Source organism: Theropithecus gelada, chromosome 11, assembly GCF_003255815.1.
Source record: "Theropithecus gelada isolate Dixy chromosome 11, Tgel_1.0, whole genome shotgun sequence".
Classification (NCBI taxonomy): Eukaryota; Metazoa; Chordata; class Mammalia; order Primates; family Cercopithecidae; genus Theropithecus; species Theropithecus gelada.
In genome coordinates, this window is record NC_037679.1 from 91,082,946 (window position 1) to 91,108,482 (window position 25,537).

At 45.2% G+C, this 25,537-nt stretch overlaps 1 protein-coding gene across 2 annotated transcripts in view; it reads left to right on the forward strand.

The window, feature by feature from the left end:
* Positions 1-25,537, forward strand: part of EP400 (E1A binding protein p400) — a 135,045-nt gene that overhangs the window by 23,339 nt on the left and 86,169 nt on the right. The window contains exons 4-12 of one of the 2 annotated variants that reach the window (XM_025401544.1): positions 11,900-11,987; positions 13,684-13,791; positions 14,287-14,672; positions 18,839-19,132; positions 20,029-20,214; positions 22,267-22,407; positions 22,941-23,019; positions 23,726-23,775; positions 24,550-24,607. In XM_025401544.1, the coding sequence (XP_025257329.1) occupies positions 11,900-11,987; positions 13,684-13,791; positions 14,287-14,672; positions 18,839-19,132; positions 20,029-20,214; positions 22,267-22,407; positions 22,941-23,019; positions 23,726-23,775; positions 24,550-24,607 (1,390 nt within the window). Of the gene's footprint in view, positions 1-11,896; positions 11,997-13,683; positions 13,792-14,286; positions 14,673-18,838; positions 19,133-20,028; positions 20,215-22,266; positions 22,408-22,940; positions 23,020-23,725; positions 23,776-24,549; positions 24,608-25,537 lie in introns of both variants that reach the window. The other variant, XM_025401545.1, reaches the window with a different exon arrangement.

The following is a 25,537-nucleotide window of genomic DNA, read 5'->3' on the forward strand; positions in this document are numbered from 1 at the left end:
TGCATTTGAAAGTCCTTCACATAAATATGGACATGTTTTTTGTCAGCTACATGATTTGCAAATATTTTTTCCTGTCTTTGGCTTGTTTTTTCCTTCTCTTAACACTATCTTTTTCAGAACAAAAGTTTTAAATTTTGTGGAAGTACAATTTATCATTTTTTTCTTTTATGGATTTGCTTTTGATGCCGTATCTAAGAACTCTGCTCAATCCAGGGTCAGAAAGATGTTCTTCTGTGTTTTCTTCTAGAAGTTTTACGGTTTTACTTTTAGGTGTCTGATTTATTTTGAGTACAGTTTTGTGTAACATGGCAAACATAAGAAATTTGCATGTGAGTAATCAATTGTTCCATGCCATTTCTTGAAAAGACTATCCTGTGTATGTTGAGTTGACTTGCATCTTTGCCGAAGATTAGTTGACCTGCTTGTATGATTCTGTTTCTGGATTCTCTTCTCTTCCCTTCTCTTTAACTGCGTGTTTTTCTCTTTGCCAGTGTCACCCTATTGTGATTACTATAGCTTTACTAAAGTTTCAAAGTCAAGTAGTGTGAGTTCTCCAAGTGTGTTCTCCTTTTTCAAAATTATTTTGGTCATTCTAGTTCTTTTCCCTTTTTGTATACATTTTAGAATCAGCTTGTTGATATCTTTAAAACATCTTCCTAGAATTTTGTTTAGAATTGTGTTGCATCTATTGACCTGTTTGGGGAGGAGTGATATCTTAACAATATGAGTCTTCCAGTCCATGAATATGGTATATCTCTCCATTTATTTCAGTATTCTTTGATTTCTTTCATCAGCATTTTGTAACTTTCAGCATACATATATTTTCTTAGATTTATCCCTCAGTATTCCAATTTTGGGGGGTATTATAAGTAGTACTTTAAAAAGTTTCCAGCTGTTTATTGCAAGTATATAGGGTATACAGTTGATTATTTGAACCTACATTCTGCAACCTTGCTAAACTCATTTATTAGTTTTAGGAGCTTTTTTGTAGATTCCATGGGATTCTCTACAGAGAGAATCATGTCTGCAAATAGAGCAGGATTTTTTTTCTTTTTCAATCTGTATGCTTTTTATTTCTTTTCTTTTTTTTTTATTGTACTGGCAAGGGTGTCCAGTATGATCTCCTTCCTGATCTAGGGGGAAAGCCGTTAGTCTCTCACCGTTAAGTAAGATGTTAGCTGTAGATTTTGCAGATTTTCTTTATCAAGGTAAGAAAATTCCCTTTTACTTCTGGTATATCATGAATTGATGTTGAATTTTGTCAAATACATCTATTGACAGTGATATGTGTTTTTTCTTCTTTAGTCTGTAAAAATGGTAAATTACGTTAAATTGATGCATACTTTACAAACAGAACACGCAGATCTTCAGTGTTAACAGTTTGCAGAGTTTTGACAAGTGCATACACCCATGTAACCCACACAATGGTCGACATGTCCATTTCTATCACTCCATGAAGTTGCCTGATGCTCCTTGCCAGTCATTTACTGCCCAACCCCCCTCCTGGTGGTTCTGTTATTATTTATTTTGATACTCAGGTTATCTGTGATTGACCAACTGGAGCCTGTTCAAGCTGGCTCTAGTATACTTTCAACATACCTCTCTTACTTCCTGAGTACTTCCTTATGGCACAAAGTGTTTAAAGTTCACCTTGTATATATATATATATTCCTTGATCCAGCCCTGGAATCAGCCATTTCGACAAAGAGCCTGGTTCCTTTCGATGGAGAATAGTAATTTGATTCTGCTATTTAGGTACTCATTGTAATGGGTTTTATACAATTGAAGATAACTCTTGGCTGGGCACGGTGGCTTACACCTGTAATCCCAGCACTTTGGGAGGCAGAGGCCGGCAGATCACCTGAAGTCGGGAGTTAGAGACCATCCTGGCCAACATGGTAAAAGCCTGTCTCTACTAAAAAACACAAAAAAATTAGCTGGGTGTGGTGGTGCGCGTCTGTAGTCCCAACTGCTCTGGAGGCCGAGGCACAAGAATTACTTGAACTCGGGAGGCAGAGGTTGCAGTGAGCCAAGATTGTGCCACTGCACTTCCTTGGGTGACAGAGCAAAACTCTGTCTCCACCGCCCCCAACCCCACTGAAAAAAAGAAGATAACTCTTAAGTCGGTGATTATCAGAAAATTTGTTAGTGGGACATCTTTACTGCTAATGCCTAGAGGAATATAATATATTAATGCATTTATAGACCACATTGATAAATATCTGCATTAGAACAGTAGGACAATAGGCCAGGAGTGCCTATAAACATGAAAAAGAGATGCAGTCTCTACAGTACAAATTAAACTGCTCAGACTTTCCATTCCACGCACAAGACTGCTAAGAGTTAAACTGGAGAGAATCTGTTGATGTAGAGCTGTGGGATTCTCGTCTGCTTTTGATGAGAGTGGAGCTTGGTCTAGTTATTTGGAAACGTTTTGCATCATCTGGAAAAGGTGAGCAGAGAGCATACTCTGACCAGCACAATGCTCTAGGGAGACTTGTATCTGTGCACCAGAACACATATGCAGTGTTGTATCTGTGCACCGGAACACATGTGCAGTGTTGTATCTGTGCACCAGAACACATGTGCAGTGTTGTATCTGTGCACCGGAACACATGTGCAGTAATGTTCCTCGCAGCATTGTTTTTGGCAGCCCCAAATTGGAAAGAACCAGATTGTCCATTGGCCACAGAATGTATGGGCTGTGTCCTGGAGGAGTACTAATAGAGCACCCAGTGCAAAACAGAGAGCCCTGCCATCGTGCACGTCGATGCGCGGGTGTAAGCAAAGCCAAGAGGGTTTAGACACACACCCACAGGTGATGACACTGTAAGGACACAGTTTTTTTTTTTTTGTTTCTGCTTTATTGAGGTATAATTGGCAAATAAAATTTTATATAAAATGTACAAAGTGATTTGGTGTAAGGATAGTGAGGTGATTACTGCAATCAAATTAGTTAGCAGTTACCCTTGTTGTGTTTTGTTTGGTGAGAATGGCTAAGATCTACTCTTTCAGCAAATTCCAAGTATACAGTGCAATATTGTTAACTATAGGCTGGGCACTCTGGCTCACACCTGCAATCCCAGCACTTAGAGAGGCTGAGCCTGGAGGGTCGCTTGAGACCGCGTATTCAAGACCAGCCTGCACAACACAGGACACCATCTCTACAAAAAAATTAAAAAATTAGCCAGGTGTGGCATGTGCCTGTAGTCCCAGCTGTTCATTCAGAAGGCTGAGGCGGGAAGATCGCTTGAGCCCAGGAGGTTGAGGCTGAAGTGAGCTATGATTGTGCCACTACACTCCAGGCTGGGCTATAGAGCAAGACCCTGTCTCTTAAAAAAAAAGATTACACATGTAAGTGATACTGTATAGCATTTATCTTTCTCTGGCTTATTTCAGTTAGCATTATGCCCTCTAAGTTTTCATGTTGTCGTAAATGGCAGGGTTTCCTTGCTTTTTGTTACCGAAGAGTATTCCATTGTGTATATACTATATTATCTGTTCATCTGTTGCTGGACACTGAGGTTGTTTTCATAGCTTGGCTGTTGTGAACAGTGCTGCGGTGAACACAGGAGTGCAGATACCTCTTCAAGACGCAGATTTCCTTTCCTTTGGCTGTGCACCTGGAAGTGGGATTGCTGGATCATATGTTCGTGCTATTTTTACTTTTTTGAGGAACCTTCATACTGATTTCCATAATGGCTGTAATAGTTTATATTTCCACCAACAGAGCACAAGGGTTCTTTAGGGAAATGTTTAACATACATTTTGGGTAGTTAGTATAGAAGCGGGTGTATGGAGTTTTTAAGGTATGGGTAAATTTTTATTTCTTTTTTTATTTTTGTCTTCCGGTATAATCTCAAGAGCCAAAATTTTATTTCTTAAGGCATGTAATGTGTATAGGGATCGCTTTATTATTACTGCTTTAAATTGTATGTATGTATTTTTCCACTCTCCTCCTCAACATTGTGTTATGAAAATTCCAAACAAGTTGAATGGATTGTTTAGTGAATGATATCTTACTATTTAAATTCTGTGATTAATTTTACTGTGCTTTGAAAGCCTTGCATATATTTTATAATTTCTTTTGTGTGTGTGATATATTTCCTAATAAAAAATTGCTTATAAGACTGAAAGAGGAAAACTAAGGAGTCTCCATTTTGACTTATAGACTTTTGAGGCAAATAACAGTGGGTATCTATCTAAGAAAATAGAAAAGGGTTAAAATGAAAAGCATCCATTTCTTTGGGAAAAAAAATTCCGCATGAGTTTTATTACTTTCTTTTCTTTTGTTTTTTTTTTTTGAGACGGAATCTCGCTCTGTCGCCCAGGCTGGAGTGCAGTGGCGCGGTCTTGGCTCACTGCAACCTCCACCTCCTGGGTTTTTGCCATTCTCCTGTCTCAGCCTCCTGAGTAGCTGGGACTACAGGAGCCTGTGACCACGCCTGGCTAATTTTTTATATTTTTAGTAGAGGTGGGGTTTCACGATGTTAGCCAGGATGGTCTCGATCTTCTGACCTCATGATCTGCCTGCCTTGGCCTCCTAAACGGCGTGAGCCACCGCGCCCAGCTGAGTTTTATTACTAATAGCTAATTGTGTGATTTTTATTTTGACTAGTGAAACTCTAGAAATAGATTCAGAATTTTTTATTACATATTGTAATAATGTACTAATTTCTGTACTAATTTCTGTTTCCAAAAGATTTGTACTAATTTCTGTTTCCAAAAGATTTTTAGGTAGTATTATTGAGTGCAGAGGTGTTGTATATAAAATACAGACAGGCACACATTTATTTATAAAAAGATAAAAAAAACCATTCTAAGTACAGATTTTTCATAATTTTCCTGTTAGAGAAAATGAATAATTCGCCATAATTTTATCATCCTAACACAACTTTTTTTTTTTTTTTTTTTTTTTTGAGATGGAGTCTCATTCTATCGTCCAGGCTGGAGTGCAGTGGCGCGATCTCGACTCACTACAGCCTCTACCTCCCAGGCTCAAACGATTCTCCTGTCTCAGCTTCCTGAGTAGCTAAGATTACTGGCAGGTACCACCACACCCAGCTAATTTTTGTACTTTTAGTAAAGACGGGTACCATGTTGGCCAGGCTGGTCTCGAACTCCTGACCTCAAGTAATCCACCTGCCTTGGCCTCCCAAAGTGCTGGGATGACAGGCCTGAGCCACCATGTCTGGCTGATTTTTTAATGTTATATTGCATATATACTAGTTGAAACAAGTAAATTTATACTTTCTTGTTTTTTCATTTAACAAATAATTCTTTTTATTTTATTGACTTCTAATAATTCTCATTTTAGCTGCTGCTGCTGCTTCATTATTTTGAGAACCTGTAATTCATCTAACCACTTTCTAGTCTTAGGTTATGTCTGTTCTATTTAGAAAAACTCTTAGGAGTGACACTAGTGAATCAGGAGAGCGCAGGTCTCTTCGTGGTGCCCACTGTATACTCGCTTGGTGTTTAGCTGAAAGTGCTGCTAGAGTGTGGCCCCAGTTTTGTTACGGCTTTTTTTGCAAACCTTGTTAACCGTTCTAAAAAAGATTGAAACTTTGGGAGGCTACAGCGGGCAGATCACTTGAGGCCAGGAGTTTGAGACCAGCCTGGCCAACATGGTAAAACCCCGTCTCTACCAAAAATACAAAAAATTTGCCGGGTGTGGTGGCGTGTTCCCACAGTCTCAGCTACAAGATTGCGTCGCTGCACTCCAGCCTGGGTGACAGAGTGAGACTCTGTCTCAAAAAAAATAAAAATAAAAAAAGTTTAAGACAGAGTTTCAGGATGAGTTTTTTTATTTGCAGCCAATCGTAGGATTTTTATAGTAAACTAATCTATGCCAGTTAAACTCCAGAAATAAATCCATAGTGCTCAACATTGCATGTATTTCTTTTTGTTTCCAGAAGGTTTTGTGTTGGTGTTGAGTGCAGTTGTAGTATAAAAAATAGTACTAATATTATTATGGTTATTTATGTCTTATAAAGCCCTCCTGATTGGAGCATTTTTTTCAGTGATTATGATGTTAGAGAAAATGAGTAAGTATTTATGGTTTTGTGATCCTAACCCAGTAAGTATTTATGGTTTTGTGATCCTAACCCAACTGTTGTTTCTTTCGTTACCTTACATGTGTGTTTGTATTTTTATTTATTTATTTATTTTTTTGAGACGGAGTCTTGCTGTGTCGTCAGGCTGGAGTGCAGTGGTGTGATCTCAGCTCACTGCAGCCTCTGCCTCCTGGGTTCCAGTGATTCTCCCGCCTCAGCCTCCCGAGTAGCTGGACTACAGGTGCGCGCCACCATGCCCGGCTAATTTTTGTATTTTTAGTAGAGATGGGGCTTCACCATGTTGGCCAGGATGGTCTGAAACTCCTGACCTCAGGTAATCTACCTGCCTCAGCCTCCCAAAGTGCTGGAATTACAGATGTGAGCCACCGTGCCCGGCCAGTTTTTTGATTTTTTTGTAGAAATGGGGGTCTCACTTTGTTGCCCAGGCGAGTCTTGAACTCTGGGGCTGAAGCAGTCCTCCCGCCTCAGCCTCTCAAAGTGCTGGAATTACAGGCATGAGCCACTACACCTAACTTTACAGTTTATTTCTTTCTTTGTTTAAATGGGGCAGAAGTTTTCCTCCTGGTAGCTGCCAACTACTACTGGTCTTAATTTCTACCTTCAGAATACCATCAATCTCTCCTTTTAGGTGGCAGGCGTTCTGTGAGCCCTTTCTGCTCTGTTTTCCTGGTGTCGTTTCTAGGCTCCCTGTAGGTTAAGGTGGGTCTTCCATGGATAAGCTCTGTTTTGGTATTGTCTCTCCTAAATGAGCACCCAGAATTACACTCCCTTCAGAGTGTTTTTTCTTTGTGAGAATTTCTCCTTTTTAAAGAATTATAATAATGGTTTTTGACCAAAATCAAGGTTGTATTTTAAAGACAAGAGTATCTTCTGTAATCCTAGCATTTGGGAGACCGAGGTGGGCAGATCACAAGGTCGGGAGTTCAAGATCAGCCTGGTCAACATAGTGAAACCCCATCTGTACTAAAAATACAAAAAATTAGCCGGGCATGATGGTGGGTGCCTGTAATTCCAGCTACTCGGGAGGCTGAGGCAGGAGAATCGCTTGAACCCAGGAGGCAGAGGTTGCAGTGAGCAGAGATTGTGCCACTGTACTCCAGCTTGGGCCACAGAGTGAGACTCCATCTCAAAAATAAATAAATAAATAAAAAGACCAGAGTATCTTTACTAATAATACCTTCATGGAGACAGAATAAGGTAAAACTAAAAATCATTCTGAAAACCAAGGCTGAGTGTGCTGTGCCTGGAGGAGTTCCTGTAGCTTCTGCAGAACCCAGGGGCAGCAGGACCCGTGTGTCCTGAGTCCTCTGGGAAGCAGCCTGAGTGTCAGCTGCAGCCGGGGAGCAGTCAGCAGGGCGCGCAGTCCTTCCTGCCAGTGCTTCTTGAGCAGAAGTTTCTCATTTTAGTGAAGTCCAGTTTATCCTTGTGTTCATGTACACATCCAGTTTTCTAGCACCATTTGTTGAAAAGACTTTCTCTTCCCCATTGGATTGCCTTGGAGGCTTTGGACATCCTGTGAGTGTGGGTCTGATTCTTGGTGCGCGGCTCAGTTCTTTTTATCTGTGTGTTGGTCCTTACGCCGGCACTGCACTGCACTGTCCTGGTTCCTGGAGTCTTGGGGTGTGTCTTGAAGTCAGGTCCTTCACTTGGTTCTTCTGTCTCAAGAATCTTTTTTCAGGCTCACTGATTTTTAAATTTTTTTTTTTTTTTTTTTTGAGATAGTGTCTCGCTCTGTCACCCAGGCTGGAGTGCGGTGGCATTCTCTTGGCTCACTGCAACCTCAACCTCCAGGGCTGAACTGATCCTCCCATCCCAGCCTCTCAAATAGCTGGGAGTACAGGTCTGTGCCACCATTCCTAGCCAATTTTTGTATTTTTGTAGAGATGAATTTTCGCCATGTTGGTCAGGCTGGTCTTGAACTCCTGACCTCAAGTTATCTGTGCACCTTAGGTTCCCAAAATGCTGGGAATACAGCATAAGCCACTGTGCCTGGTCAATTTAACATTTTTTTGTTTGTTTTTTGGAGATTGCCCATGCTGGTTTGAACTCCTGACCTCAAGCAGTCCTCTCGCCTTGACCTCCCAAAGTGCTGGCATTACAGGCGTGAGCCACCGCACCCCAACTGATTTTTTCACATCTCCACACTGATGTTATGCCTATCCAATGAATTTTTTTTAAAATTTCGGATGTTGTATTTTTCACTTCTAGAATCTCCATTTGGCTCTTTATTTTAATAGTTTCTGTTTTTTTGTCAAGATTTCTTCTTGTCTTTTATTGCAGTATATTTTTCTTTATCTCCTTGGACATACATATTAAGGTCACTTTAAGATCCTTGCCTGCTTATTCTAGTACGTGGGTCATCTTGAGGTTGGTGTCTGAGTATGGCTCGTGTTTTTTGTTTGTATTTTGGAGTAATTTTGTAAGTTTGAATTGGATTTTGGATAATTGTGCATGACATATAGAAACCCTGGGTTCTGTTATATTCTTCTGAAAAGTATTTATTTGCTTTAACACTTAGTTAACTTGATTGAATTAAAAATGTACACTCTGGCCGGGTGCGGTGACTCACGCCTGTAATCCCAGCACTTTGGGAGGCCGAGGCGGGTGGATCCACAAGGTCACGAGTTCGAGACCAGCCTGGCCAATATGGTGAAACCCTGTCTCTACTAAAAATACAAAAAGTAGCCAGGCGTGGTGGCACACCTGTAGACCCAGCTACTCAGGAGGCTGAGGCAGGAGAATGGTGTGAACCCGGGAGGCGGAGGTTGCAGTGAGGCAAGGTCGCACCGCTGCACTCCAGCCTGGACGACAGAGTGAGACTCCGTCTCAAAAAAACAAAAACAAAAACAAAAAAACAAAACGCCAAACAACACCAACAAAAACCTGCAAACTCTTTCTCCTTTGTGACGGGAGGCACCTGAAAACTCAGTTCAGTACTTGGGCCTTCGCTTGGATTCTGTTTTTGTGTACATGGTTTAGGTGGAGGTTAGGGAGAGAATATGGGGCCTCCTTTTCCAACTGTCTCCTGCTCTTTGTCCTCTTGTTCAAGCCCGTGAGATGCTATGTGTCTTTAGGTTTGAGCTGCTCCGTAGAGCACAGGCTGGGGCTGCCCTCATGCCAAATGCCATGAAACTGGAAACCTTACCATGTTCCATTCCCTTCTTGCAAGTATCATTTCCCCTCCTGTATCACTGGCCTACCTTTTCATATTTTTTTGTGTTTCATCTAGAGTTTATGTTTACGTGGATTATGTTTATTTTATTTTATTTTATTTTTTTGAGATGGAGTCTTGCTCTGTCGCCAGGCTGGAGTGCAGTGGTGCAATCTCAGCTCACTGCAAGCTCCGCCTCCCGGGTTCACGCCATTTTCCTGCCTCAGCCTCTTGGGTAGCTGGGACTATAGGCGCCCGCCACCGCACCCGGCTAATTTTTTTTTTTTTTTTTTTGTATTTTTAGTAGAGACAGGATTTCACTGTGATCTTGATCTCCTGACCTTGTGATCCACCCACCTCCACCTCCCGAAGTGCTGGGATTACAGGCGCGAGCCACCGCGCCCGGCCTTGTTACCTGGATTATGTTTGACCCGATAGGAAGTACTTGGCCATTTCTGGACAAAGAGCCCTTTATCAAGTTTTGTTAAATTAAAAAATATTCTTTTCTTTTGATTAGTCATACATGCTCATTATAGAACATTTGGGAAATTTAGAAACGCACACACACACAAATCGTGTCATCTGTAATGCTGCCCCAGAGGTGAGCACTGCCAGGCCATTGTTTTCAAAGCATTCTTTCCTTTCTTTCCGCCCTCTCTTTGTCCATCCCCTCTGTCCCTTTCGTTGTCTTTCCTTTTCCATCTTGGTTAAATGTAAATGGCAGTGCCTTCCTCTTACATATGCTGTATTGGGGCTGATTTTTCCTTTTAGTAACTCTTCCTAAGCCTCTCCCCATGTGCGTACAGAGTCTCTGGCATGGCTGGTGGTGGCTGCGTGGTGGGCCTTGTGTGGCAGTTGGTTCAAACAGCTCCCTCTCACTGAACAGTTACTTTGTTTAGGTATCTGTAACTTTTACGTTTAAAATGTCTCACTAAGTAGAATGAATATTTTTTAGTGATTTAAGTTCTTAGTAACTAGTAATTAAGTTCTTAGCATTTACTTTAATTGCGAGGATGGTGACCAGATGGAAGAGGGTTAGGGTTGAGTCTGTGCTGACCAAGAGTTGGCTGGTTTCTGTCTTCGTAGGAGAACATGCCAGTAGCTTTCCATGTAAACTTTTAAAAACCATGATTTTTTAAAAGCAGTTTTAGGTTCATGGCAGAATTGAGAGGAAAGAACAGAAATTTTTTTACATACCCCGTTGCCCCCAACCCCATGTGCACAGCCTCCTTTATATCCGTGTCCCCCTCCAGACGGTACGTTTGTTGCCCTTGGTGAGCCTTCAGTGCCTTGTCATTAGCATAGTACTATAGTTTCACTGCTCTAAAAATTTCCCGTGCTCTGCCTGTTTACCTCCTCTCTGCTACTTTGCACCTGGCAACCACTCATCTTTTTGTTGTCTCTATAGTTTTGCTTTTTCCAAGACATCATAGAGTTAGGATCATGTAGCATGTCACCTTTTCAGATTGGCTTCTTTCATTTTATTTTTTTTAAAGATGGGGTCTTACTTTGTTGTCCAGGCTGGAATGCAGAGTGCAGTGACATAGTCCTAGATCACTGTAGCTTCAAACTCCTGGGCTCAAGACTCCTGAGTAGCTAGGAGTACAGGCGTGTGCCACCATGCCTGGCTAATATTTTAATTTTTATATTTTTGTAGAGACAGGATCTCGTCGTGTTGCCCAGGTTGGTTTTGAACTCCTGACCTTAAGCAATCCTCCCACCTCAGCCTTCCAGAATGTTGGGATTACAGGCGTAAGCCACCACGCCTGGTGATGGCTTTTTTTCACTTTAAACATTTTAAATAACATCTGTCTATTTATATCTCTATATATCTCACGTATGTATGTCTCAAGTAGGGTGCTAACTATAAAAATATCATTTTAAAGATCTAAGTTGGCTGGGTGCGGTGGCTCACGCCTGTAATCCCAGCACTTTAGGAGGCCAAGGCGGGTGGATCATGAGGTCAGGAGATCAAGACCATCCTGGCTAACACAATGAAACTCTGTCTCTACTAAAAATGCAAAAAATTAGCCGGGCGTGGTGGCAGGCGCCTGTAGTCCCAGCTACTCAGGAGACTGAGGCAGGAGAATGGCTTGAACCTGGGAGGCAGAGGTTGCACTGAGCCGAGGTTGCACCACTGCACTCCAGCCTGGGCAACAGAGTGAGACTCTGTCTCAAAAACAAACAAACAAAATCTAAGTTAATTAGATAGTTATTAATTGGGGTTTTAGTGTCATTTTCCAGTAGAAAGGCAATTTAACCTTTTTATTATTTGGTGTTTTTGGATGTGAAGTTATGCTGGGCAGTGTGACTGACGGGTCGGCTGAGCTTTGTCTCAGAACTGAAACTCATGTTTCCCAGCATTAGGCCTTTTGTTATCATCCAGTATGCAAAGCTAGTTAGTTTCCCAAGGACTGTAGGTTTGCATTGATTTGAAATTCCATTAAAACTAGAATAATAAGTCTTTTACAAGTCTTTTTTCCTCCAGAGGTAAGTTAGAACTTTAAATTGTTTATTATACATAAATATACATTACATATGTATATTTAAAGACACGGGGTAGATAACATTTATGTTATTAAAAAGGAATGAGGTCGATGTTTGGGATAATTATGATGGTTTGAGTTTATTTTTGTAATGGCCTTCATGTTTTCATCTTTTTTCCCAGCAGCAAGCCCTCGCAGGGAGCCTGGTAGCAGGGGCCGGAAGCACAGTAGAGACGGACCTGTTTAAGAGGCAGCAGGCGATGCCCTCCACAGGTATGGCAGGTATGTCAGGGCACAGCTAGCGTGGCCTTTGGAATGCCCCCCTCTTCTTGGGCTGCCGAGGTACAGTTGCCATGAGTTTCTGAAGAGTAGTTGCTGAACTTGATTTCTTCCTACTTGGAAAATTAACCTCTCTTATGGTGATTTTCAGCTGAACAATATTTATGTGAATTTTTCTGTGTCTTGAGGTGAGGACTTTTTCAGTTGAGCAGGTATATTACATATTGATTTTCTGTATGCATTTGTAGGCTCTTGAGTCACCACAGTGTAGCTCAACACAAAATCATCTGCTTTCTGAAGTTGTCATATTTTTAAGCTGATTTTTTTCAAATAATAAACTTAATACATTTTTATATAAAAGACTTCAACAGTTCAGTAGAGTGTCACTTAAGCCTGCCTCTGGCTTGGTACCTGCCCACTCCCCAGCCACAGCAGTAACCACTGTTAATGTTTCGCATATTCTCTCTCACAGACCTTCCTCTCCATACACAAGCATTGTTACATATGTGATACTTTGAAAAAGTTCAGATGCGATCAGATTGTATGTATGTTGTTATGTCTAAGAATATTAACTGAAAAGGCCATCTCTTCAAGTCATAACCCCTCTCTTAGTGCCACGTGCTGTTTCATCATGGGGATGGTTGGTTCTTTATCAGTCAGATCCTTGTCAGTGTTCATCTGTTAGTGCCACATTTTATCTGTTACAGTGAACTGAGGATTGAACATGTAGTCTCATGTTTTTTTTTTCCCTACATGTTTATCAGTCTGTGTATCTCCTTATTTTTTGAGATAGGGTCTGGCTCACCCAGGCCGGAGTGCAATGGCATCATCATGGCTCACTTCAGCCTCGAGCAAATCTTGTGCCTCAGCCTCCTGAGTAGCTGGGACTACAGGCGCCGCCACCACGCCTGGCTCCATGCAAGCCTTTTTGCATTTTGGCTACAGTCAGGGTCCCACTATGTTGCCCAGGCTGGTCTCGAACTCCTGGGCTCAAGTCTTCTCACCTCAGCCTCCCAAAGTTCTGAGATTGTAGGCGTGAGCCACCGCACCCGACTGTCTGTCAATATATCTAAAGGAAAAATGCCTGGAAATGAAATTGCTACATCAAAGCGCAGGTGTAGTTAGGTAATGATGGTGCTCAGTTGCCCACCAAAAGGACAGGGCCAGTTTTCACTGCCATCAACAATGGCTGGTTCTTTCACATTTTGATCGTTTTGTTAGGTATAAGCCATTTAATCCTCATTGCTCTGATGGGTGAAAAAATCCTTGTTCTGATTTGGATTTCTTTAGTTTTGAGCACACTGTGCAGCCTCATTCCCTGTGTGCTGGGCATCTGTGAGTCTGCCCCACTACTCGCTCTCCACGCTCTCGTCTGTGTGCTTGTGGTGCTCCTCGCGTGCTTGTGCTTTCCAAGTGCTGAGCGAGTCCAACTCTGTCCGTCGCACGCGTTGCAGTGTTGCCTCTTGGGTTGTTGCTTGTCCCTGGCCTTGTTATGAAGCTTTTTCTTATATTGGCAACATTTTAATGAGAAATTGTATTTATCAGCCTTATCTTTTATGGCTTCTGGATTTTAGTTAATGTATAGAAAGGCCTCCCTGTTCAAAGATGATAAAAACACACATGTTTTTTTCTACTACTTTTCTGGTTTTATTTTTACATCAAACTGCACCTTTTTTGAAAATTATTCTAGAGCAGTCTAAGAGGCCTCGCCTTGAAGTGGGTCACCAAGGGGTAGTTTTCCAGCACCCGGGGGCGGACGCAGGCGTTCCTCTCCAGCAGCTAATGCCGACCGCACAAGGTAAGGCCCAGCAGCAGAGCCAGCTCCCCACTCAGGAGCAGGTGGTACACTGCGGTTCCAGAAACCAGCACCAGACTCAAACTTGGGCAGTGGAGGTAGCGTGTTTGCAGTGGGGTGCCTGAAATTGAGATACTTCTCTGAGTCCCAGTCCATATCATATGCAAAGCCCCTGGAGACATGTTCTTGCCACACTAATGGGAGCCACATGTCGCTTTATCATAGTGTCTTTCAACAATTTTTACTCCTGTGTTTTTCCTAATTGCCGCGTTGTGGGGATGGCCTGTGGTGATCTGGTGCTTGTTTTGCTTGATGCTGACTTGCAAAGGTCAAGCGCCTCTCTTTCCTTTTGTGTGTGCTCAGTTGTGGCCGACTTCTTGTGTGAGTGTGGTAGGTCTTGGATAAGCACCGGGGTGTCAGACATGTTTCCTTGTGACTCACTGGTAGAAGCTGCCACACTTGGGAATCAGTGCTCTTGGTGCTTTTCTTATTTTGCAGGAGGAATGCCCCCCACGCCGCAGGCCGCGCAGCTCACTGGACAGAGGCAGAGTCAGCAGCAGTATGACCCCTCCACGGGGCCTCCCGTGCAGAACGCCGCCAGCTTGCACACCCCACTGCCGCAGCTGCCCGGGAGACTGCCCCCAGCCAGTGTTCCCACTGCAGCCCTCTCCTCTGCGCTGCAGTTTGCACAGCAGCCACAAGCAGTGGAGGCCCAGACACAGCTCCAAATCCCAGTGAAGACTCAGCAGCCCAATGTTCCCATCCCTGCACCCCCCAGCAGCCAACTCCCCATCCCTCCCTCGCAGCCTGCACCGCTGGCCCTCCACGTTCCCACGCCTGGGAAGGTGCAGGTGCAGCCCTCTCAGCTTTCCTCCCTGCCACAGGTATGAGAAAAGATACAGGAAAAAAAGAAAATGGACTGCCTGGGTGTTAGACAGGGTGTCACACTGTAATTTGTATATTTTCTCTTAGCAGCTTGCTCCCCCAATTTAGAACAATTAGTTAATTCAGTACTTGCACTATAGTTTTATTTGGCTCTATGATATTATCTTTATTAAAGTAATAGAGAACGGGGCCAGGTTTGGTGACTCACGCCTGTAATCCCAGCACTTTGGGAGGCTGAGGTGGGTGGATCACCTGAGCTCAGGAGTTCGAGACCAACCCGGCCAACATGGTGAAACCCTGTCTCTACTAAAAATACAAAAATTAGCCAGGTGTGGTGGCACGTGCCTGTAGTCCAAGCTACTTCAAAGGCTTAGGCAGGAGAATCACTTGAACCCGGGAGGTAAAGGTTGCAGTGAGCTGAGATCGCACCATTGTACTCCAGCCTGGGTGACAGAGTGAGACTCCCTCTCAAAAAAAAAAAATAATAATAATAATAAGAGACAACTGTTATTATTGTCACTCTTAGTACCGTGGGCCCCTGCTTACTCACCCACATGTTGTGTGAAGGGCATAGTGTCAGTTATCCCTTATGATCTGCCCAGCAACTCTCAGGTAGGTGGCAGCGACCCATTCTACTAGTGTGGAGACAAATACTCAGAGGTTCTGGGGCTGGCCCCAAGTTACATGGCGATGAAGTGACGAGCGGGGCTTGACCTTAGCTCCATGTGAGTGCAAAACTATGCTGCACACCACCCACCAGACGTGCTCCCTGGGTGCCTGCTTTGCTGCTTTTAGGATGCTCTATGCTCTGCAAACGTGTGTAAGGCGTTACTGATCCAGCTTGATACACGTGTGTAAGGTGTTACTGATCCAGCTTGATACACGTGTGTAAGACGTTAATGATCCAGCTTGATACACGTGTGTAAGGCGTTAATGAGCCAGCTTGATACACGTGTGTAAGGCGTTACTGATCCAGCTTGATACACGTGTGTAAGGTGTTAATGAGCCAGCTTGATACATGTTTCAGGTAGTTAAAATGCCCCTCCTCCCCCACTGGTGAATTTTACCCAGTGCGGTTTTGGAATGTCCACAGTAAACTGGTTTTGGTTTCTAAGGAGTAGCGAAATGCCACAGCCTGGATGCCAGCTGTCAACAGGGCACTGACAGGGAGGCCGGGGAGGGCTCTCAGCCCTCTTAGTTCTGTTTGATGCACGTCAGGGCGTGGGGAGCCCACTGCAGAGTCTTCCCTTTTACCCTCTTCCTCACTAACAAAGGAATTTCCTAGGTGGGCTTTGAGTTCAGGGTTTTTGTTTGTTTTGAAACAGGTTCTGGCTCTGTCACCCAGGCTGGAATGCAGTGGGACAATCTCTGCTCACTGCAGCCTCTACTTCCTGGGCTTAGATGTTCCTCCTGCCTCTGCCCCCTGAATAGCTGGGACTACAGGCACACACCACTACACCTGGCTGATTTTTGTATTGTTGTAGAGATGGGATTTCGCCATGCTGCTCAAGCTAAAAGTTTTCTTTTCTTTTTTTTTTTTTTAGACGGAGTTTCGCTCTTGTTACCCAGGCTGGAGTGCAATGGCCCGATCTCGGCTCACCACAACCTCCGCCTCCTGGGTTCAAGCGATTCTCCTGCCTCAGCTCCCTAGTAGCTAGGATTACAGGCATGTGCCTCCATGCCGGCTAGTTTTGCGTTTTTAGTAGAGACGAGGTTTCTCCGTATTTGTTAGGCTGGTCTTGAACTCCCGACCTCAGGTGATCCGCCAGCTTTGGCCTCCCAAAGTGCTGGGATTACAGGCCTGAGCCACTGCACCCGGCCTGCAGGTTCTTTATGTTTGAGATTTATGGCAAAGTCTTAAGTATATAATGATGAAATAATAGTAACGATAATAGCTATCACTTACTCATCACTTGTGAGGTGTGGTGTCAAGCACTGTGATGAGCGATTTATTGGCATTATTTATTTCCTTTACCTGACAACGTTATGATGTAGAATGTTTATTATCTCCATTTTATAGATTTAAAAAAATGGAGGCCAGAAAAGCCAGTGACTGGTGGGGCTGTGCTTGGGAGCCTTTTGTGCAAGTCTGCAGTGAACTCTAGTGCACCCACTCTGAGAAAGGCGACACATGTCGGGGCACTCAGCTCTTCTAGGCCTTACATTGCTTGCTTTAGGTTTTTGTGGAAATTATTCTATTTTGAACACTTCTTCACATCAAGCCACATACTGACTTAAAGCAGCTCTGTGGTTTTTCTTAGATTTAATTTACCTGCCTGTAATTACTGAAAAAATCAGCTGTGGAAAATGATTTTATTTTATCTTATCTTTTTTTTTTTTGAGTCAGAGTCTCACTCTGTCCCTCAGGGTGGAGTGCAGTGGCGCGATCTTGGCTCACTGCAACCTCTGCCTCCTGGGTTCAAACACTTCTGCCTCAGCCTCCTGAATAGCTGGGACTACAGGTGTGCGCCACCATGCCCTACTAGTTTTTTTTTTTTTTTTTTCCCAGCAGAGAAATGATGTATTTCACAATTTAGCTCTCTAAATGACTTTATATTATCTCCTTAAGAACAACGGTACAGGAAATCATTTACTGATCATTTTACAATGCATGTAATATCTTGTGCATGCTTAGGCAACTATTTTTTTTTTTTTTTTTTTTTTACTTTTTAGTAGAGATGAGCTTTTGCCATGTTGGCCAAGCTGGTCTCAAACTGCTGATCTCAACTAATCCACCCTCCTTGGCCTCCCATAATGCTGGAGTTATAGGCGTGAGCCACTACACCCAGCCTGGAAAATGATTTTAAAGAAGCCTTTACAAAGTCTGTAGGAACCTGTTACTTCTAGGTTGAGCAGGATGGGCACACTTCTCAGTCAAGGGCCAGGTAATAAATGTTCTGGCTTTGCGGACTGTTCAGTTTCTGTGGCGGAAGTGAAGACACAGCCACGCACAGACAGCACATAAGTGGATGTGGCTGTGCTCTAATAAAGCTTCATTTCCAAAAGCCTGTGGCCAGCCGGGGGACAGTGCTGCAGCTGTGAAGAAAAGAAACCCATGCCATGGGACAGTCACTCAGAGTGTGTTCTAGCGGTTCTTTGTCTCCCTTCAGCTTTTGAACGGGCTGAATCTTGTATGAATCTGCACTCAGCTCATCATCCCTGCTCTCTATCGCCAGCAACAGTTCTCTGTGAATTTAATTCAGTCTGTTGTTGAGGTGGTGCGAAGAGGAGGACTTTTTTTTTTGAGACAGAGTTTTGCTCTTGTTCCCCAGGCTGGAGCGGAATGACGCGATCTCAGCTCACCACAACCTCCACCTCTTGGGTTCAAGCAATTCTCCTGCCTCAGCCTCCTGAGTAGCTGGGATTATAGGCATGCGCCACCATGCCTGGCTAATTTTGTAGTTTTAGTAGAGATGAGGGTTCTCCATGTTGGTCAGGCTGGTCTCGAACTCCTGACCTCAGGTGATCCACCCACCTCGGCTTCCAGAAGTGCTGGGATTGCAGATGTGAGTCACTGTGCCTGGCCGGAGGAGAATTTTTTAACCCTTTTAGCCCATCTGCCATGAGAGAGGCACACTGAATTTGTATGTTATGTTATGTTACGTTACGTTACGTTATGTTACGTTACGTTATATTTTCTTGAGACAGGGTCTTGCTTTGTTGCCCAGGCTGGAGTATAGTGGCACAAACATGACTCACTGCAGCCTCAACCTCTCAGGCTCAAGCAATCCTCCCACCTCAGCCTCCCGTGTAGCTGCAACCAAAGGTGCACACCACCACACCTGGCTAATTTTTAAATTTTTTTGTAGAGATGGGGTCCTACTTCGTCGCCCAGGCTCATCTCAGACTCCTGGGCTCAAGCGATCCTCCCACTTCAACCTCCCAAAGTGTTGGAATCACAGGCATGAGCCACTGGGCATGGCCTAAAGATAGTTCATGATGAAAACTCCTGTTTGGTTTTGTGGAAGTAGAAGGATGTATTATTTGTTTGTGGACACATTAGTGTTGGGCCGTGGATGTGATGTGATTTGTTTGCGTGCATTGTCGTGGAGTGGAAGGTACTGGCAGTGTGCGTCTCTGATGCTGTGGGTGCTCTGGTATTTGGCACCGTGGGCTGCCCTGACATCTTTTCTTCACCTTGCTCCACTTGTGCTCTGCCCTTTAGACGGTGGCATCGACAAGGCTCCCTGTGGACCCTGCCCCGCCCTGCCCACGGCCTCTGCCCACCTCTTCTACCTCGTCCCTGGCACCTGTGAGTGGCTCCGGCCCAGGACCCTCACCTGCTCGGTCCTCGCCAATAAATAGACCCTCCTCAGCAACCAACAAGGCACTGTCTCCAGTCACTTCCCGGACCCCAGGGGTGGCGGCATCTGCCCCCACCAAACCACAGAGTCCTGCTCAGAATGCCACCTCGTCCCAAGACAGTTCTCAGGATACGCTGACAGAACAGATAACGCTGGTAAGCATGCTTAAGAAAGTTGTAAAATGTACTCTAGTCGGTGAAGCACATTTAGTTTTAATTGTCAAGAATGTGATAGGGTAAAACTGAATGCCTGGTCAATTCAACATGGCTTGGGAATCAGTAGAGACAAGATGAAAACCAAGGGTTAGCCTTTTCTGTTGGAAGCAGACTCATGGAGGAAGTCTGTGTTTTTGTGATAAAACCTGCAGTCTTGGGCTGCTTTCATACGGGCAGTAGACGAGGGTGGGAGAGGTCATGTGTAGGAGTCAGGCTGAGAGGGACAAGCTTGAACGCTGGGGCCCTGCAGGCTGTGAGGTCCCTGCAGCCACTGGTCTGCAGCCCTGTCTTTGAGAGTCACTACCCAGCCCTTAGCACTTACTTTGGGTTGGATGACTAAGCATTTATTTTGTTCAACTTCATTAGGGGAATTAAAAGAATCGTGTATCAAAATAGAGTGTTACAAACCCCATGTTCCCCATTATCTGATTTTATCACAGTGATCAATATGCAGCTAGTCTCATTTCGTTTATTCCACTCCCTTCCAGATTATTTAGAAGCAAATTCCAGGCATCCTATGGTTTCCCTTGTAAGCACTTTGGTAGAAACGTAAGGTTTTAAAGTTTTAGTCTGTTTTATAGAGCTGGGGCAGGACAGTTGCTCCAGCTTCTTTTAAGGCTCCTGGAAAGGTCACACGCTCCTCGACTTCTCCTAGAACCACTTTGACCTTTGTGTTTGAGTCTTACCTTTGATATTAAACTGGGACCTTGAGCTTTCTGTCTTCCTAGTGCCTGACTGAGCCTTTTACATAATAGGGCTTCAGATTTCTGGTGTGTGAGTTGGTGGAACACACTCATCACATGCCGACCCCACCATCCCCCGTATATCACCTGCAGGAGAACCAGGTGCATCAGCGCGTCGCGGAGCTGAGGAAAGCAGGTCTGTGGTCCCAGAGGCGTCTACCGAAGCTGCAGGAGGCCCCACGGCCCAAGGCCCACTGGGACTATCTGCTGGAGGAGATGCAGTGGATGGCCACAGACTTTGCCCAGGAGAGGAGGTGGAAGGTGGCCGCTGCGAAGAAGGTGGGTTGGAATGTGTGGAGCTGCTGTGCTGTGTGCGTTGGTGGGAGCTCGAGTTTGCGGTGCTGTAAATGGTGGGCAGGACTCCAGACCCACTTTTTTTTCTTATTTTTTTTCAGACAGGGTCTCGCTCTGTTGTCCAGGCTGGAATGCCCAGCTAATTTTTGTGTTTTTTGCCACATTACCCAGACGGGTCTTGAATCCTGGGCTCAAGCGATTGCTCGCTTCAGCTTCCTGGAGTGCTGGGATTGCAGGCGTGAACCACCGTGCTGGCAGACTCACTCTGAAGACCTTGACTTGTGAAGTCTGGGAAGGAGACTTCCCTGTTGTTTGGAGAATAACTGTGCCGTCTAATTAAGTCTGAGGTGGTGTCTTCAGAGCCCAGCATGCATTGTTGGAATCAAGCCTGTGCTCCCGCACTTCTGCACTGGTGTGGATTTAGCTTCCTTTTGTTGCCTGGCTTTGCCTGCCAGTTGGAGTTAGGATATCTCCAGTGCCACAGGTCCAGGCTGGTGGCTGGGGCTGTTCACGGAGCCGAGAGGCTGAGAGTTAGAAGGCCCCTGGTGTCAGTCAAGGGGCAGCAAGGGGCTGTCCCAGGCTGTCCTGCCTGGCCGCACCACCTCCTGCTCTTCCTCCTGGGCTTCTGGTCTAGCTTTCTCTTTAGTTTCGGCTGAGAATTTATTTTCTCCTAACTGTTGCCAAAGCAGGTGCAGAGTCCTTGGAAGACTCTGGAGGCCCTACTGCTAACACTAGAAAAGTGAGAACAAGTGGTTGATTTCTAGAAACCCCAGGCTTCAGTGGGAAGCAGCTGTACTTTCACTGTGTGAACAGCCGTGGCCCTTCTTTGTCTTCCTTGTTACCGTGTCGCCGCCTCTGTTTCTTGGGCTGTAGGGTCCTTGTTCATATTTTCTGTACTCTTAAGGCTGTGGCCTCGTGCTCTGTCCCCTGCCTTGTCCACTCCCTACCCTGAATTCTCCCCTTGCTCTCTTCATGTTGGTTAGGCAGAGAAAAGCTGAGACCACAGGGTGAGAACTGTGGGGTTCTGAGGGTCAGGGGTCTCAAGTCAGATTCATAGGCATTTCAGAAAAACCCAGATTCTTCCTTAAACCAGCCTTTCCACAAAGATAGTCCTGAACATGGTGGACACCAGGCTGGACAGGGCAGGGGGCCAGACATGTGTAGATGCCAGGCTGGACATGTGGATGTCAGGCTGGATGGATGGGGGCTGGCTGATGGGCTGGAGTGGGAGCTGGTGGTGTTGGCTGAAGAGCAGTGCAGGACCTACAGGGCGCAGGCCAGGGCCATCTCGCAACAGCTGAGTGATGCACCTGCAGCCAGGCCTGCCCCTCCCTGTGCCTCCTGCCTCTCGCTGGGGTATACAGGGAGAGGCCGCAGACCAGCCCACCCTGATCAGGGCCTGTATTGACAACAGTGAGCCCCGCTGGAGGCTGAGTGGGAGCACGGCGTGTGCGCAGAGTCCGGGTGGTGGTTGAGCACATTTCCATCGCTAGAACAGGCGTGGGGGTTACAGCCATTGTGCTCTCAGGGCTCTGGAGCTTTTCTCATCTTAATTCTCTCTACCTATTTGAGGTTCTGTTGGTGGGTATGTGGAGTGTCTAAACTTTTAGAAAGCAGTTTGACAATTTAAAGCAAAAGCTTTAAAAATGTGAATTATCCCAGCCCAATAATTTCTGTAACTGGTGCAGCATTCATGAAATGAGATGCTGACTCATGTTTATTGCATGGAGAGATGTTAATCATCTATTAAACAGGGAAGGAAGATTATAGCACAATATGGTATTCTAGTTTTGAGAAAAATAATGTGTATTTAGTGAAAAAAATAAAAACACTTTCTAGAAAAGTCAAGCAAAATATTGTTAGTGGTTTTTGCTGGTAGTCCTATTTCTCCTAATCCACCTTAAGAGCATACAAGAATGTATATGGCAGTGAATTGTATAAATTTTAGCCTGAGAAGATTTTTAAAAAGTTACATATCCTTTTTTTCCCAACATGACATAGAGTAAAACATACAATTCTTGCACTTTTATTCACCAGCTCGTTAGAACTGTGGTGCGCCATCATGAGGAGAAGCAGCTCCGTGAAGAAAGGGGGAAGAAGGAAGAGCAGAGCAGACTGAGGCGGATAGCCGCCGCCACGGCCCGCGAGATAGAGTGCTTTTGGTCGAATATCGAACAGGCGAGTGCCGCAGTTTTCATGGGGTCCTAAGAGTTAGCCTGTCGGAGCTGGTGAGGCTGCTTCCCGAGACCAGAGCTTAGTACCTTGCTTAGGAAGCTTTCGAGCGCCAGAGCCGGCAATGTGTGCACTCTCCTGGACTGTTGCTCGTTGGCCTTTGAATGAGCTGCTCATGCCTCCGTCTGTCTTGCACGGTTGATGCACTTCAACTGTGGCCGCCCTCTGAGGTGCTTCATGCCGTGGAGGGCCTCTGGGCGTTGTTGTTTCAGGGTTAGCGTAAGTCACCACCATGGTTACTTCTAGAGCGGCCGCTTGGTCGCTCGCTTTCCTTTTTTGAAATTTTAATTCTTATCTCACCACCTAATAGAACCTGGGCAGGATGTAGTTAGTATGAAATAAATGAAAAAGCACCAAACTGACGAGGCTGGAAAACACTGTTTTTAGACTCTGCTTATGTGTGTTAGTGTTTTGTATGCAGAATGTCTGTAATTCCCATCCTTAGTAACGTCCTTATTCATTTAATCCTTTGCATTTAGGTTGTGGAAATAAAACTACAAGTAGAATTAGAAGAAAAAAGGAAGAAAGCCTTAAATTTACAGAAACTTTCCAGGAGAGGTATGACCCTTTATAAAAAGGCTTACCACTGCTTGGGTGGTACTTTGTTCGGATTCTTTTCTCAGCAGGCAGTCTCCTGGCACTGTGGCTTCCCACAGAGGACATCTGCTCATCAGCCAGCTGCCTGATTGTTACATTTCTCTTTGTGTGGCCATCCTAGTTTTATGCTTCAGTGCTTTTGAGATGTGCTGGTGTGAGTCAGCACCCCCAAGTTGATAAACTCTGGGACACAGAACTGGGGTTCAGTCCCTGGACAGTGAGTGAGGAGCTCCTTGAGGCATTTGCCATGCAGGAGGATCCCTGGGTGCCTGGCTGGGTGACGCCTCCATGTCGTTCTTCCTTTGATATTTCTTCAGCAGCTGCCTCCACTTGTTATGTGCCCCTCCACTTAGGATATGCGCAGCACCAGTGGCGGCAGCATTCACTGTTTCGTTTGCCTCTGAGGATGCCCCCAGGAGGGTGGGCACTGTGTTTCCCCGTTATTGATGAGGAACCTGAGGCTGAGAGGTGGCTGCTGCTGAAAGGCATAGAGCCACAAGATAGTAAAAACCACTGCCCTGTGTGATGAGGAGGAAGAGGCAGAACTCAACGTGTCCCTCCTTTCCCTGCACGTGGGTGGAGGCAGCAGGACCCTGCCTGGAAAGCAGAGGCGCCCTCGCCAAGCATGGGGGGTCTTGGGAATGAACTGTGCTTCTTGTCTCTCTAGGGAAAGAATTGAGACCTAAAGGATTTGATGCATTCCAGGAAAGTTCTCTGGTAAGTTTGGGGTTGTCGCTGTACTGTGTTCTCTGGTAAGTTTGGGGTTGTCACTGTACTGTGTTCTCTGGTAAGTTTGGGGTTGTGGCTGTACTGTGTGTGAGGAGTGGAAGCCACTCCAGTGGAGTGGGCCTTTTCATTCTCATCCAGAGGAATTTATAGGCTGTGACTATTACTCCCCTTTCTTTTTTTTTTTTGAGACGGAGTCTCTGTCGCCCAGGCTGGAGTGAAGTGGCATGATCTCAGCTCACTGCAAGCTCCGCCTCCCAGGTTCAAGCAGTTCTCCCGCCTCAGTCTCCCGAGTAGCTGGGACTACAGGCGCACACTGCCACGCCCGGCTAATTTTTTTTTTTTTTTTTTGTATTTTTGTAGAGATGGGGTTTCACCACGTTGCCCAGGCTGGTCTCAAACTCTTGAGCTCAGGCATTCCGTCCGCCTTGGCCTCCCAAAGTGCTAGGATTACAGGCATGAGCCACTGCGCCCGGCCTATTAATCCCTTTCATTATAGACTCAGTCTACTTTGAAAATATACTGGTGCTTTATAGCCTTGGTCTCACGTGCGTTGTTAATTTGGCAGTGACAGCTGAACACAGTGAGCATTGATCATGTCCTTGCTCCCTGACTGCCCTGCCCTGACCCGACCCCAGATGGAGGCTAAGGGTGGCCCAGCAGGCTTGCCCTGGGGCTTTCCGCTGTCCCATGGACACTTCTGTCTTGGTTTCCCATTCTGAGTGTTTGGATCTCATGCTTGTGGTTTTTCTTTCTTTCTTTCAGGATTCAGGAATATCTGGAAGAAAAAGAAAAGCTAGCATATCTTTGACTGATGACGAAGGTCTGTTCCCCCTCAGTGCCATCTTTGTTGTCTGCAGCGCTGCTGATGAGATCACACAGAGCTGTGGCGACTTGGGGTTTAGTCTTGTCATCTTCAGCTGGTTGGAAAGTTCAACTTTTGTATTTATCCAGATGTCTCCCAGTGTATAGAGTACTTTTTGGTATCTCTAGAGCACTTGGGATGTTTTCTGGAGCAACATGGTTGTATCTGCTTTTGTGAGGTTTGGAAACTTGGGTGCATCTTGGAGAGTGTTGGGGCCCCATGCTTCTGTGGCACAGGGCCAAGCTTTTTCCTGTCCTCGAGAAGTGGCCCTGGTATGTCCTGTGGTAGACCCATGGTTGCCAGCCATTGGGATTTCAGGAGAAACTCATGTGAATTTTAGATGTTGGCACCTCGTTCAGATGAGAACAGATACCTGAGCACTGGGTGTGTGAGCTGGGGACAGTCCCGGCCACGACCTATTTCCAAACCCATGTGGATTGCGTACAGAAGTCCTCAGGACTAGAGTGGATTTTTAGAGACAGAGTGGAGAGCAGGAGTAGAGAGGCTGGAGAAACTTTCTTGGGTGTTTGTGTGGCGGTTCCTGTCAGGTGCCAGGTGAGGCCTGCAGTTTCTCCTTCGGCTCTTTGATCAGCATCAGGGTGGGTTTATTGGCTTGATTTGGTGAAGTGTGTTAACTTTTCCAAATTTTTGAAGATTGATCTTTGGTATGTATTGATTTTTATTTGGAAGTCAATAGGGAGTTTGACCAGATTGTTGGCATGAAACTGGCGGTATTCAGGTCTGCTGCATATGACAGAAACGAAACAGCAATGTGGCAGATGAGTGAGGAGCCTGCGGGCACATGGCCCAGCACTGGCACGGCATCGTGGTGGCATTTTCAGGCCCCTGCCAAGCGATTCTCTTGCCTCAGCCTCTGGAGTAGCTGAG